Source organism: Hyla sarda, chromosome 2, assembly GCF_029499605.1.
Source record: "Hyla sarda isolate aHylSar1 chromosome 2, aHylSar1.hap1, whole genome shotgun sequence".
Classification (NCBI taxonomy): Eukaryota; Metazoa; Chordata; class Amphibia; order Anura; family Hylidae; genus Hyla; species Hyla sarda.
The window spans coordinates 426,013,989-426,029,328 of NC_079190.1; the positions used below are offsets into that span (position 1 = coordinate 426,013,989).

Sequence of the window (15,340 nt, forward strand, 5' to 3'; positions counted from 1 at the left end):
CGTCAGACCGTTTAAGGAGCATCAGTATCGTCTGAAGCGGGTACAGGAGCTTAGAAAAACTAAGCATTTTAATTAAGTGGCTGCGGGCCAGCAGGGACAATGGAAGGGACATCCATTTACGTAGTTCAGCTACAATTTTGCGAATGAGGGGGGGGGGGGGGGAAATTAAGGGAGTATAAAGAGTGGGGGGTCCTTCCCACCTCCAAACCCAAATATGTGATGGAGGTGCGTGATATCCTGAAAGGTCCGATACCCTAAGACTGCCTGGTCTAGGTGAAGGGTTGTCGCGGGAAGGGTTGTCTAGAAACACTAAAAGGTCTTCAGCAAAGAGGGCATGGGTAACCGTGGTCTTTCCCACAGCAATACCAGTCGCCCTCCCATGTTGTGTCAGTACCCGTGAGAGGGGTTCTATTGCTAGGTTAAAAAGTAACGGGGAGAGGTGACAGCCCTGTCTGGTACCCTTTTGGAGGGCAAACGGGATAGACAGAAAACCCGGGTGTGGCTATCCTCATTTGTGGGGTGAGGTAGAGGTTCTTGACATACTGTAAGAAGGGGCCCACAAATCCCATCTCCCGCAGCACTCTCCACATCCATCCCCAACACACATTGTTAAATGCTTTCTCGGCATCTACAGACAATATGGCCGGGGACGGATGCAGAGAGGGTCTCAACTGTAGCTCATCCAAAATTGTAATAACTCTCCTAATATTTGCCACTGCCGACCTGCCTTTGACAAAACCCACCTGCAGGGGGGTATTCACCCTCGGAAGCACCGCTGCCAAGCGGTCCACCATAAGTTTGGACATCAGTTTCAGATCGACATTTATCAATGAAATAGGGCGGTACCCATCCGGCGTTAAGTGGTTCTTTCCCGACTTTGGTATCAATTTAATGTGAGCTGTATTCATTATAGCAGGGATCTGAGCCCCCTGGCAGGTAGGAGTTAAACAGTGACAACAAAGTACTAGACACATTAGACCGCAGGCATTTGTAGAAGCCACCAGAGAAACCGTCCGGTCCTGGTGCTTTGTTGGAATCCAATGATTTAATCACCATGTCCAGTTCCTCTCCCGACACAGGCGCGTTCAAAACCGCTCTCTCCTCCTCAGTGAGAGAGGGAAGATTGGCCGACGACAGCCAGTCTCTGGAAGGGGGAGCGGACTCTGGTCTCTCCTCATATAAATTTTGAAAATAAGATTTCAGGACCTCATTGATCCTCTTAGGGTCCCTGTGGGACGTCCCAGACTCATCCTTCAGTACCGAGATGTGAGACATAGGCAAAGAACCCTTGCCAGCCTGGTCAGAAGGCGACCCGGTTTGCCACTATGGCTAAACAGGGTAGCTTCCATTTGGGTACGTGTTAAATTGTCTTTGCATTCCACCCAGGACTCATAAGCCGACTTCGCCACAGACCAAGTCGTCTTGGTGGCGTCCGAAGGCATAAGAGTAAAGGCTGTGTAGGCCGCCCTCAACCCCCAGTCTATTTATGTGTTTTGACACTTTTTTTTTCATGCAAGATTTTGCCACGCAACACCGCCTTGGCAGCGTCCCAATAGAGTTGAGGTGTGTCAGCATGGATACCATTAGTGAGCTCGTATTCTAGCCACCACCTCCTCAACTGGGTCTGAAACTGCTCATCCCTAGCCAACCCAACAGGAAATTTCCATTTGTAATCAGTACCCCTTGGTGTAGAGTCGACCATGTGGAGGACTATAGGGGAGTGGTCAGATATAATGAGCTCTTCGATGGACACACGCTGCACCTTGGAGAGCAAAGAGGTGGAAGCGAAGAAATAATCTAAACGCGACCAGGAATCGTGAGCGTGAGAGCAGTGGCCATATTCCCTCGCCTCCGGGTGCAGCGTGCGCCATACATCTGACAGTCCCGTATGCGTGGCCCAGTCTGAAAGCAAAAGTTCATAAGGTCTGGTGGTAATATGTCTGTCCCTGGCACTACGTCTATCTTCCGTAGGGCAAAGCACCGCATTGAAGTCGCCCCCCACCAGCGTATGACGGCACGTCCCTGACACAACCCGTTGAGCCAAGTCTGTAAAATAAGAACCATCGTCCCCGTTGAGACCATATACATTATAAATCTCCAAATCCCCGGACACTGTCCTAATGTGTACCTTACACAACCTCCCTTCCTCGTCACTGTGAGTGTGTAGCATGTCAAATGGGAAAGACTTGTGGAAAAGGATCAGGACTCCAGCCTTTCTGTGAACTGCAGGAGAGCCCTCAACACGACCCACCCACCATTTACACATATGGGAAAAATCGGATTGCTCCAGATGGGTCTCCTGTAGGAGCGCCATATCGGAAGAAAGCTTCTTGAGGTGTCGCAAGACCAGACTCCGCTTGCCAGGGGACCGCAGTCCCTTAACGTTCCAAGACACAATTGTCATAATATAGTAAGTACATCAAAAGAGATAGTGTGCAGGGGTAATACATTCCACTTTGTGGAACTGAAAAGCAGTGGGGCGAGAGCACGTGACCTAGAGAAACACTCCTACGGAAACATCTAGTAACTAAAAAACTATGCAGACATGTCTGACAAAAAACAACATGCATTAAACAGAAAAAAAGGAAGGATCCATAAGTATCCCCTCCTCCACCCAGATCCCATTTCCTTCGGGACTCCACCCACTTCCATGCTAAGAAAGAAACCTCTAACTCAGAGGCCCCCACCCGTCCACCTGAAAACTAGAAGGTGCATAGCGCAATAGACCCCTGAGCAAGCGCAATAATCTAATTCTCCCCTAACCTCCCAGAGCAACTCTAAGTGGTACATCCAGCCCCCCCCCCCTCTCCCAGCAGAAAGGAGGACAGCAACAATGAAGTCTGCGGAAGGCCCCCAAGTGCAGCAGAGCAAATGGGAAAATGTAAAAGATGACGGTCCCCCAACAGGTAAGAAGCAACTGAATAAAACTTTTTTTTCCCTTTTTCCCCCATTACCCCCCCCCCCCATAAAATGTAAGCATACCCTAACTCCATAACCCCCCCCCTTCCATCCCTACTGGACCCCCCTTAACTCCCCCCTCCCTCAAATCCCCGGAGGTACCATGTTTCTCCGAAAATAAGACCGGGTCTTATATTAATTTTAGTCCCAAAAAAACACACTAGGGCTTATTTTCAGGGTAGGGCTTATTTATTTATGGGGGGGCTGTAGCAGTGTGGAGGATGCCGCACCCCCCCATCTTCCACACTGCTACAGCCCCCCATCCTCCACACTCCTGCAGCCCCTCCATCCTCCACACTGCTACTGCCCCAGCTCAACTACGGTAACTTGCCGCGACCAGCTAAAGGAGGTGAGGGGAGGTGAGGAGGGGTGGGGCGTCTGGTCTGCGGGAATTACTGGTGGCCGTGATCCAGATCTGGACCGCGGTCCACCAGTTGATTACCCCTGGCCTAGGTCTTATTTTTGGGGTAGGGCTTCTATTGCAGCCCACCCTGATAATCCTGCTAGGGCTTACTTTCGGGGTAGGGTTTATTTTCGGGGAAACAGGGCGGGGAAAACAGCTTACGCCTCCGGGTAACTTCAGCCGAAAAGTCCCCGAACAGTAGGAGCTTATGCCCCTCAAATTGTAATCCCTCCCAGCGGTTCCTGAAAGCCTGGAGCAGGGCCACTTTATCTGTAAAGTCCAGATACTTTACTATGACCTGCCGCGGGCGGGAGCGGTGTGCAAGGCCGGGGGGGGGGGGGCAGAGGTGTCAGGGGGAGAGCGCAGATCCGGGCCCACTCTATGCACACGTTCCACCTTGCATGGGCGCGGCAGGCCCAGTGCCATGGGTAGCTGAAATTCACAGATATGAAGCAGATCCTTACCCGGCACTGATTCAGGGAGGCCAATGATTCTCAGGTTGTTGCGCCTCGACCTGTTCTCCAAGTCTTCCACTTTGTCCCACAATTTGCGGCATTCTCCCTCCAGCAACGTGACTTTAGCATCCACACCATCAGTTCTGTCCACCACAAGGCCGACTCTATTCTCTACCTCGGACAGCCGACTGCCATGTTCCATGATAGTACACTGCAACTGTTGTAGCGTAGCTTGCATCGCCTCCGCAACAGCCTCCTGGACTTTGGGGACAATCGGTTTTGCCACCTCTGCTGCTAATCGGGTGTAATCCAGTCCCTGGGGTTCAGGAATGTCAGACCCCGCCAGAAACCTGCAGTCAGATAATGCCGGGGAGGCCGCTCTGCTCGAAACAGGAGACTCCGCCATCTTAGATTTTCCTCCCCGTCGCCTCGGGGTCTGATTAGCGCTGCTCTTCTGTGAACTCCGGCCCGTGCAAAGTAAATACCGGTCCATGCAGTTACAGTTCTGCTGTGAACCCCGTTAGGGGAGCGAAAGTCCGGGCGTGAGGGTAAATAGGGCCGGTTTGGATATAGTGGGTGGGGAGCGAGGCGCAGGCATGTCTCTACAGCATGGCGCTGTAACCGGAAGTCTGAAAACTGTTTTTAATAAACTACGGTTTGCTTATTAAGAAAGCATCCTATGACGTTCATTTCTACGGGATAGCGCCACTTTGGAGTATTTTTCCTTTATCTTCTCTTGCTGATGGAAGGAGGCTTTCACTCAAAATCACACAATACATGGCACCATTCATTCTTTCCTTTACACGGATCAGTCATCAGCCCCAAAGCATGATGTTCCCACCCCATGCTTCACAGTAGGTATGTTGTTCTTTGGATGCAACTCAGCATTCTTTCTCCTCCAAACACGACGAGTTGAGTTTTTACTAAAAAGTTCTACTTTGGTTTCATCTGACCATATGACATTCTCCCAATACTCCTCTAATTCATCTAAATGCTCTCTAGAAAACTTCAGATGGGCCCGGACATGTACTGGCTTAAGCAGGGGGACATATCTGGCACTGGATGATTTGAGTCCCTGGTGGCATAGTGTTACTATGCCATTACTTTGGTCCCAGCTCTCTGCAGGCCATTCACTAGGTCCCCCCATGTGGTTCTGAGATTTTTGTTTACCGTTCTTGTGATCATTTTGATACCCCGGGGTAAGATCTTGCGTGGAGCCCCAGATTGAGGGAGATTAGTGGTCTTGTATGTCTTCCATTTTTTAATAATTGCTCCCCCAGTTGATTTCTTCACACCAAGCTGCTTGCCTATTGCAGATTCAGTCTTCCCAGCCTGGCGCAGTTCTACAATTTTGTTTCTGGTGTCCTTTGACAGCTCTTTGGTCTTGGCCATAGTGGAGTTTGGAGTGTGACTGTTTGAGGTTGTGGACAGGTGTCTTTTATACTGATAAGTTCAAACAGGTGCCATTACTACAGGTAACAAGTGGAGGACAGAGGAGACTCTTAAAGAAGAAGTTACAGGTCTGTGAGAGCCAGAAATCTTGCTTGTTTGTAGGTGACCAAATACCTATTTCCCACCATAATGTGCAAATAAATTCTTTAAAAATCAGACAATGTGATTTTATGGATTTGGTTTCTCATTATGTCTATCATAGTTGAGGTATACCTATGAGGAAAATTACAGGTCTCTCTCATCTTTTTAAGTGGGAGAATTTGCACAATTGGTGGCTGACTAAATACTTTTTGCCCCACTGTAATACATCATCTTTTGAGTTGAGCTTGAAAATAAACCCCCCCCCCTGTGTAGTATCAGAATGCTAGTTGTGGTAAAAGGTAAAAAGTTGAATGTAATAAATACAGCACATAATATAAATATATATACCCGTAAAAGTGAAAGTCAGCGTGAATGCCGTACAGCTCTAAAAAGTCGCAAAAAAGTCACAAATTTTGGCACAGTCTGTGGGCTGCTAAAATTTTGTGACAATTCAAAGCAAAATATACAGCATATATCAATGATAAATTCCCCCCTAAGTGTCCATCATAAAATAGAACGCCTAGGACTGAGGGTTTTATGACTATGTACGGAATGTATTAGTACAAAATCAATAGAAGTATTCACGCGTTCTGTTTGGCTTAATGTACTGTGCTGGAAAACTAGACTGGAAATGTATTATTCTTCGTTCAATTGGTTGGCTGGATTCCACACTGAAAATCCATAAACTACAGTGCAATCCAAATGAATGTGGTTTGAAAAAAAACTAAAGAAATAAGTATGACTTCATGACTTTTAGGGCTTGCTGTGAAATCAATGGTCAAATCCATATCAAAATCTATATAAAGTATGATGCAGGATTTTGATGTAGATTCATCTGGTGTGGACACACACTCTTATGCATGTGTTTAAATAAGATCAGTAGTGTTTTAGGTTAACATGCAGTCTGCTGAATGGGATTTTTCTACGTAAGTTTCTCAAAAGAACTTCAAAAGCAATAGAAAAGATGCATATACAGAATAACACATGGTCCTGTCTGGGTTAAAGGGGTACTCCACCCCTAGACATCTTATCCCCTATCCAAAGGATAGGGGATAAGATGTCTGATCACAGGGGTCCCGCCGCTGGGGACCCCCGCAATATAGCATGCGGCACCGACCTGTTTCTGGTCCGGAAGCGCTGGAGGGTTTGGGTCCTGACTTGCATTGAGGGGCCGGGGCGTGACGTCACACAGGGGCGGAGTCGTGTCGTCACGAACTTCCATTCCCGTGGTCGGGACCCAAACCCTCCAGCGCTTCCGGACCAGAAACAGGTGGGTGCCGCATGCTATAACGCGGGGGTCCCCAGCCGCGGGACCCCCGCGATCAGACATCTTATTCCCTATCCTTTGGATAGGGGATAAGATGTCTAGGGGTGGAGTACCCCTTTAATTGCCCACTGTGGGGGGTCACCTCACATCCCACAAAAGAAAACGTGATCAAAAAATCCCATCTACCCCCAAATGGTACTGTACCAATAGAAAGTACTGCTCACCGTGGAAAAAACAAGCCCTCACATAGCTCCATAAATAAAAAATAAAATATCTGGTACATGTCATGTTTTCGCTTTTTTTATTTGCATTTTGTTATGGAATTCTGGCACCTTTAGCTTCATAAATCCCCTCTGTCAAAGGTAGGTATTTCTACAATGTATAGACTGTAAACCATTACGAGGCGTCCCTCACAGCACAGATGAAGGACACAATGGCCATTACTGACAGCAGCTACTTCCTTATTCATCACTAAGCAACCGAAAGAAGCCAAACACAGGAGACAGAGCTCAGGCCTGTCCATAGGGAGACATTGTATCATATATTAGTGCTCTGCTCTCACCAGGTAAGAAAGATCTTTACTCACTCTTATGTTTATGTCTTTGCTTTTATATGACATTTGTCACCATAAAGACCCTTATAACCGAGTCCACACTGTGGCTTGTATATTTATTAAGGGTCAGTTTACATCTGTACCATACACACATAAGTTTTACCACAAACATATTTGCCAAAACAAGACCAATTTGTCCCATTGTTGCATATGTTCTTGTGGTATAGTTTTTTTTTTTTGGTTTTTGTTTTATACATGTAAATTTATTTTAAAAATACAATACATGTTTTATTTAAAGAGGCACTGTCATTATGAAAATCTTTTTATATTCTGTAGTGCTACTGATAAGATTACGTTTTTAAATATACATTTATTTAAAAAAAATATCAAATTTAACACAAAAATGAAAATAGCCGCCACTAGGGGTCATCTGTCTTTATGCAGATGGACTACTCTGTATTTTGCAGCATGCTGAAAACCGGCTGTAAAGTGTGCTGGTATCCAGTATAGGAGATCACCATTGCACCACTGCAGCCTTCCGCTGTTCCTAAACTTCAACTCCTGTGATGGGAGTTGTAGTTTTGCAACAGCTTGGGATACAATCTTTGTAAAACTCTGTTTTAGAGCTGTGTATTCTCCAGCTGTGTGTTTCCAGCTCTTGCAAAACTATAGACAAAGGATGTGTGGGCATGCTGGGAGTTGTAGTTTTGCAACAGCTAAAGGCAACACTGCTCTAACACAGTGCTTTACAAACACTGCAGCTCCAGCTCTGGCAAAACTACAACTCCCAGCATGGGTGAACAGCCAAAGCTTTCTCTGACTCCTGAAGGACATAGACGCTGATCAGACGTTCAGGAGTCTGTTAAAGCTGAATGACACATATAGTGACAGCTATGTTGATTAGCATCCAGCTTTACTAGGAACAGATAGAAAATGTATGCACAAAAACTATTGTGCAGTGATTTGCAGACTGCCAGGCTGCTACCAGACTCAGAGCAGATGAGTCATCACAGTGAGGGAGAAAGACAGACACGCCCCCTCCATAAGGCAAGAAGACAAAGCAAGTGAGCAACATATAAATGCAATTTGTTAGGGATATATAGAACCTAGATACATAAAAATTATATGTACATGATCAGGATTAGACAATAAAAAACACAAATAGCCAGCACAACTACATGATATACGAGTGCATGCTGCTGTGGCAAATGCAAACTATACAAACAAAAAATTGCAGCGGCACATTTTATCAAAAAAATTTTTAAATATTTTTTTAAAGGCTCTCAGCGCACTTTTTGATCAAAAAATGTCCCCCATCCGCCATGTGGAGGCGGCCATTTTCGGATGGTCCCTAACATACATTATGAGTCTAATACTCACAACTCTCCCCTCTGCTGTGCATATAGCCTCTTGACTGGGTTGTATGCTAGATCAACCATCAATTTGAACATTTAAACTCCCTCCTGGGAAAGGGGGAGGGGTGCATGGCTGGAGAGGGTGCCATTCCCTCAAAGTATCATACAACAAAAAACACAAATAGCCAGCACAACTACATGATATACGAGTGCATGCTGCTGTGGCAAATGCAAACTATACAAACAAAAAATTGCAGCGGCACATTTTATCAAAAAAAATTTAAAATATTTTTTAAAAGGCTCTCAGCGCACTTTTTGATCAAAAAATGTCCCCCATCAGATGTCTCCCATCTGATCCCATGACAAGGATTAGGTACTGAGTAATGTATCACTTTGGTTTTTGCACTATGACAGGTACGCTTTAAATTTGTTTTCTTCTTTTAAACCTCAAGTCCCAAGCTCAGTCCCACACAAACCACGTTCTGCCATACAGTTGTCCAGGCCACTGTACCATACTCAACAAGGTTCTGTGCACGAATTCTGTTTAGCCGGCATCTCCTCATTGCACGGGCCTGAAACCTGGGACTTGAGCTTTAAGTACTGAGATGATAGCCATCAGGGCGATGACACTGGCAAGGGCATTTCTGTGCCACAAACTCCAGTATGGGGGCTGGCACTGAACCCTCAACTAAGGCAAGCAAGTTCAAAGCATGCAGCATTTTCCAGTGCAGCCATGTGCAGTCCTGGCACCTGGGCACCCCCATGTCTCTGCTGCCACTATTCATTCCTGGCATCGGCTCTGACGCCTTAGTACGTGGTCTGCTGGAGGGCTCTGCAGCTCCTCACCTGTCCTGCCCTCCCCCCCATTACTCCCTGTATCTTGGATGCTTTTCTATTTGGGGTGCTCTTTCATGCAGACAGTGTTATAGTTATGGGCTATAGGTTGGTAAAGTTATGGATGTATCTGTGGCTCTACTATACTCCCAGTATGTTATAGCTTGCAGCTGTTGGAGCACACTGGCAGTGGTAGTTCCACCACACCTGAAGTTGCAGGACACTGGAGCATGGTGCTTCCAGTGCTCACCCAGGCTGGAGGGGTACCAGAGCTGGTGGCTAAGTAGGCGCTGTAGACACCCAGGGATTGCACCTACAAATTATTGCACACAGGGCTCCATAGCAGCTACTGCATGAGCTCCACTAATCTCAGCGGTCACTGAGGTGCCTGGGGCTTTTAGTCAGTGGATTCCTTTCCTATATTGATCAATGAGTTGACCTGCTGGTAGAGTATGGGCAGACGCAGGCTCTCCCTCATACCGTCACTGTGGGAGCTTCAGAGAGAGTCAGGGGTGACAGGTGTGAGAGGTGCTGCCAGAGAAATGCCTGGACACACGTGATGCACCTTCAAAGCTATGTCCATGCCTGTACCTGCTGGAGGGCTCCAGCTGCAAGTGGGAGGCCTAGGGGGACCCGGAGTGACAGGTACATGAGAGGGGGGGGGGGCACAGATGGGTGTAGGGGAGTTATGTGCTTCCCAGATGTATACAAGTGGGAGTGACAGGGCTGCGCTGCAGAGCAGGGACAAAGTTGTGTGTCAGGGGGACAAAAGTAGTCAGAACAGGGGAGAGTTATCAAAACACGTGCAAAGGAAAAGTGGACTAGATGCCCATAGCAACCAATAAGATCGGTTCTTTAATTTTTTTAAATGCTTTTGATAATTCACATCTGCAATACACTTCTATGGGAAAACTATATACAGGAATTACCAGGTTCTTTTTGTGGCACAGTTAAGCAGTGCATGCAGAACAGAGACCTGAATTCGTTAAACTCAGATTGGACCAATATTGCATGTGTTTTTATAATTTACTTTGTGGTATACATTTGCATACAATTGCATATGTTTGCATATGTTGCACATGTTTTAAATGTATACTTTTTGTTAACATGTGAAACTATGTTAAAACTATTAAACCAACAAAAAAGTTTGTTTTAAATGTACACACATGTAAACCTATGTCACACCACAATATACAGTCATGGCCATAAATGTTGGTACCCCTGAATTTTTTCTAGAAAATTAATTATTTCTCACAGAAAAGGATTGCAGTAACTTATGTTTTGCTATACACATGTTAATTCCCTTTGTGTGTATTGGAACTAAACCAAAAAATGGAGGAAAAAAAAGCAAATTGGACATAATGTCACACCAAACTCCAAAAATGGGCTGGACAAAATTATTGGTACCCTTTTAAAATTGTGGAAAAATAAGATTGTTTCAAGCATGTGATGCTCCTTTAAACTCACCTGAGGCAAGTAACAGGTGTGGGCAATATAAAAATCACACCTTAAAGCAGATAAAAAGGAGAGAAGTTCACGTAGTCTTTGCATTGTGTGTCTGTGTGTGCCACACTAAGCATGGACAACAGAAAGAGGAGAAGAGAACTGTCTGAGGACTTGAGAACCAAAATTGTGGAAAAATATCAACAATCTCAAGGTTACAGGTCCATCTTTAGAGATCTAGATTTGCCTTTGTCCACAGTGCGCAACATTATCAAGAAGTTTGCAACCCATGGCACTGTAGCTAATTTCCCTGGGCATGGACGGAAGAGAAAAATTGATGAAAGGTGTCAACGCAGGATAGTACTGATGGTGGATAAGCAGCCCCAAACAAGTTCCAAAGATATTCAAGCTGTCCTGCAGGCTCAGGGAGTATCTGTGTCAGCTCGAACTATCCATCGGCATTTAAATGAAATGAAACGATATGGCAGAAGATCCAGGAGGACCCCACTGCTGACACAGAGACATAAAAAAGCAAGACTACATTTTGCCAAAATGAACTTGAGTAAGCCAAAATCCTTCTGGGAAAACGTCTTGTGGACAGATGAGACCAAGATAGAGCTTTTTGGTAAAGCACATCATTCTACTGTTTACCAAAAACATAATGAGGCCTACAAAGAAAAGAACACAGTACCTACAGTGAAATATGGTGGAGGTTCAATGATGTTTTGGGGTTGTTCTGTTGCCGCTGCCACTGGTTGCCTTGAATGTGTGCAAGGCATCATGAAATCTGAGGATTACCAATGGATTTTGGGTCGCACTGTACAGCCCAGTGTCAGAAAGCTGTGTTTGCATCCGAGATATTTTTTCCAAGGGTGTGCAACCAAATATTATGTTAAGGGTACCAATAATTTTGTCCAGCCCATTTTTGGAGTTTGGTGTGACATTATGTCCAATTTGTTATTTCCCCTCCCTTTTTTGGATTAGTTCCAATACACACAAAGGGAATAAACATGTGTATAACAAAACATGTTACTGCAATCCTTTTCTGTGAGAAATACTTCATTTTCTAGAAAAATTTCAGGGGTGACAACATTTATGGCCATGAATGTACTTCTATTTAAAATGTTTTTATATGATTTTTTTTGTGGTACAGAGTTGATGGGAGTTCTTTGCACCAGTATAAGTATAGGAGGAAGCTGGAGTCATATGCACCACATTTATGAAAAGGTGCGTGTCTCCTAATAAATTCATCATTCAGTATTAAAAAGCCAGGAACTGAAATAGTAATTTCCATTTATTCTATTGCTAATAGTGGCCTAAAACATAAGCTGTATTCTTATGGAATAAAAAACTGACAGCTAGTTCACCTGCACTAAACCCCACACACAAGGGAATAGTTCAGGTGAACTTTATTAAAAAGAGGTATAACTTACCCAGATCTGTGGTCCAGTCCCAGAGCTAGACCTGTTATGGGTTGTCATTTCCACTTTAATAAATTGAAATAAAGCAGACAATTGTATCCCATAAGTGATGCTCAAACTTAAAGGGGTACTCCGGTGTAAAACTTTGTTTTTTTTAAGTGAACTGGTGCCAGAAAGTGAAACAGATTTGTAAATTACTTCTATTGAAAAAATCTTTATCCTTTCAGTACTTTTTAGCAGCTGTTTGCTACAGAGGAAAATCTTTATTTTTTGAATTTCATTTTTGTGTTGTCCACAGTGCTCTCTGCTGACACCTGATGCCCGTATCAGGAACTGTCCAGAGCAGGAGAAAATCCCCATAGCAAACCTATGCTGCTCTGGACGGTTCCTGACACTGACAGAGGTGTCAGCAGAGAGCAATGTGGACAAGACAAATAAAGAATTTCAAAAAGTGAAGAATTTCCTCTTTAGCATACAGCTGCTAAAAAGTACTAAATGGATTAAGATTTTTTAATAGAAGTAATTTACAAATCTGTTTAACTTTCTGGCACCAGTTCATTAAAAAAAAAAAAGTCTTCCACCAGTGTACCCCTTTAAGCTTTTTTTTCTTATTAGTAAAGCCCTTTATTGTTTTTTTTTTCACCTTTTACATGTCATACAGACATGTAAAAAGACCCACCCAAAAAGACTAAATAAAAAACAACCTCTGACCACAAAACAAGGCAATGGCACAAACTAATACACCACAGGATGTGCCTTATATTTCTGATAGATATCCCTACTTTGGGATCTGCACCTATCTTTAAATTAAGAACCCATTATCCCCTTTGAAGAAAAGCAGTAGTTTACCAAAATTATTATGTGTTTTTGACACTTTTCTACCTTTCATGACAGTTTTCAAAGTGTCTTGTAAAAAAGACTATGGCTAGATGGAGTTGTGAAAAGTACCAAATAGAGATCACATCTCTAAAATGTTAATTTCATATATTTATTACCTTCCGTAAGGTATACATACAGTTATTGTATTGGATTATAATCTATGATCTAACAGTTTTTTTTTTACTTTAAAGAACAATGGAACCAGAATGTGGTGGTGATTCCACGGAGAACTGTGATTCGGTAAAAAGAGGTTTCACTGACATTCCTAAAGACAGTTTTTGCCATTCTACTGAGGCTGGCTATAAAACCATAACTACAGATAAGATGCAAGGGAGAGGATTAAAACTGCAACAGGAAATGCTTAAAAACATAAAAAAACAAAGAGAGCACGAGGAGAAAGTCAGGAAGGAAGCCCCAGCTGATGTACTGGCGAGAGAATGGTTCAGCCAGGACAAGTCCTCTGTAGGCACAAGATCTTATCTTCTTGAACAGCTAATGCCTTCAGTTGTACACGGCGTTGAGTCTCTCCTCATGGAGTTGGAAAAGAAAAAAGTTCTCGAAGACGATTCAAATAAGTTTGATCCAGTGAATTTTCTTGGAGAGTTCCTCATGAGACAAAATCCGAAGTTCTTTTCGGGCACAGAGAAGACAGCCTACATTCGGGGGTTAGAACAAGTTATTGCTGATTTGAAAAACAACGTTTTTGATTTAGAGTTTAACAGGTGAGGGCGAATGGATTTTCCATATAGATGTATCATTGTGTTCTTGTTGATATTTGTTTATATTTTCAGTGGGTTCTTTTTTTTCTTTCTTAAATAACAGTTTTTTAAACTTTTGACTCAACAAACTGGTTGGCTTAAAGTTAATGTATGGCCACCCTAAAGGAAAACTCCAGCCAAAACTAAACTAGGATAGGAGATAAGTAGCTGATTGCAGGAGGTCTGACCACTAGGACCACCTGCGATCTCTGAAACGGGGCAGCGCTCGGGAATCTCCAGTGCTCCCATGGAAATGAATAGGGTGCGTGCCGTCTACTGCTCCTCACTGACAGTTGGGGTCCCATTCCAGAGATCATGGGGGTCCCAGTGGTTGGACCCCCTGCAATCAGCTACTTATGCCCTATGCTATGGATAGGGCATAAGTTAGTTTTGGCTGGGGTTCTCCTTTACATGTACAAAATGACTTTGCAGGAATCATAAGATTGCAGAGGTAGAACATTGGATTAAAGGGGTTATCCAGGAACAGAAAAACACAGCTAATTTATTTCAAAAACAGCTCCAGGTCTGTCTCCAGGTTGGGTGTGGTTTCACAACTTGGCTCCATTCACTTTAATGGAACTGAGCTGCAGAACCACACCCAAACTGGAGACAGATGGGGAGTGGTTTTTGATAGGAAGTAGCTCTGTTTTTTTTATTTATTCCTGGATAATTCCTTTAAGGCCCCTTCCACACTGCCATTTTGCCTTGTTGGCATACATCCGTCAGGTACTTTTTTTTGTGCCTTATTGGACGTTATTTTTAACTTTGTTTTCTGACGGGAGTAACGGGCAGAAAAATAGTTGCATGATGTATTTTTCCTCCCACTATTCTCCCAAGGTTCCCCCACGGACGTCACACTTCATTGTCACAACGGCAGTGTGAAAGAAGCCTAAGATTTATAACCAGAAAAAAAAATTTCATTAAATTTAATATTATATAGGAATTTAATAATTTTCAAATGTAATAATTTTATTGCTGTAAATATGATTAATCTCTGCTCCATATTTAATTTATTTGTTTCTTGTGTTCAATTTTTTTTAAATCTTTTAGCTATATTGTATATAAATATGTTTTCAAAGTGGAATTCTGAATTAGCATTGTTGTGTTTTGTTTCGTTTTTTCCAAAATTATTTATGTTAAGGAGTCCAATTGAAAGGGAAGATAAACCATACTCTCATGATGTAATTGGTGAAACACTTTTTTTTTTTTTTAATATACACATTTTGCTGCGAACAAATCATTTAAGAACTCAGTTTATGTCCTAATGCCCCAGTTCTCCACAGTGATGAGTGACAGAAAATATGGTCGGTCGACTTTTCCTGTTGCAATGTGCCAAATAAAAAACTGTGTGCAACACACTTGCGCCAAAATAATAAATAGCATGGAAAACAATTACAGAGCCCAAACAACAGTTGTAACACACCATTATTTAGTACATCAGGGCTATTGTCACAACTTTTTTCCAACACATTTATAAACCT

General features: G+C 43.7%; 1 protein-coding gene across 3 annotated transcripts in view; it reads left to right on the top strand.

Annotated features, from left to right (window-relative positions):
• Positions 1-15,340, top strand: part of EFCAB5 (EF-hand calcium binding domain 5) — a 129,721-nt gene that overhangs the window by 42,155 nt on the left and 72,226 nt on the right. The window contains exons 1-3 of one of the 3 annotated variants that reach the window (XM_056558988.1): positions 6,971-7,181; positions 11,955-12,028; positions 13,293-13,823. In XM_056558988.1, coding sequence (XP_056414963.1) covers positions 12,021-12,028; positions 13,293-13,823 — 539 coding nt within the window. In that variant the 5' untranslated portion in view covers positions 6,971-7,181; positions 11,955-12,020. Of the gene's footprint in view, positions 1-6,970; positions 7,182-11,954; positions 12,029-13,292; positions 13,824-15,340 lie in introns of those variants that run through there. The other 2 variants (XM_056558989.1, XM_056558990.1) reach the window with 2 other exon arrangements.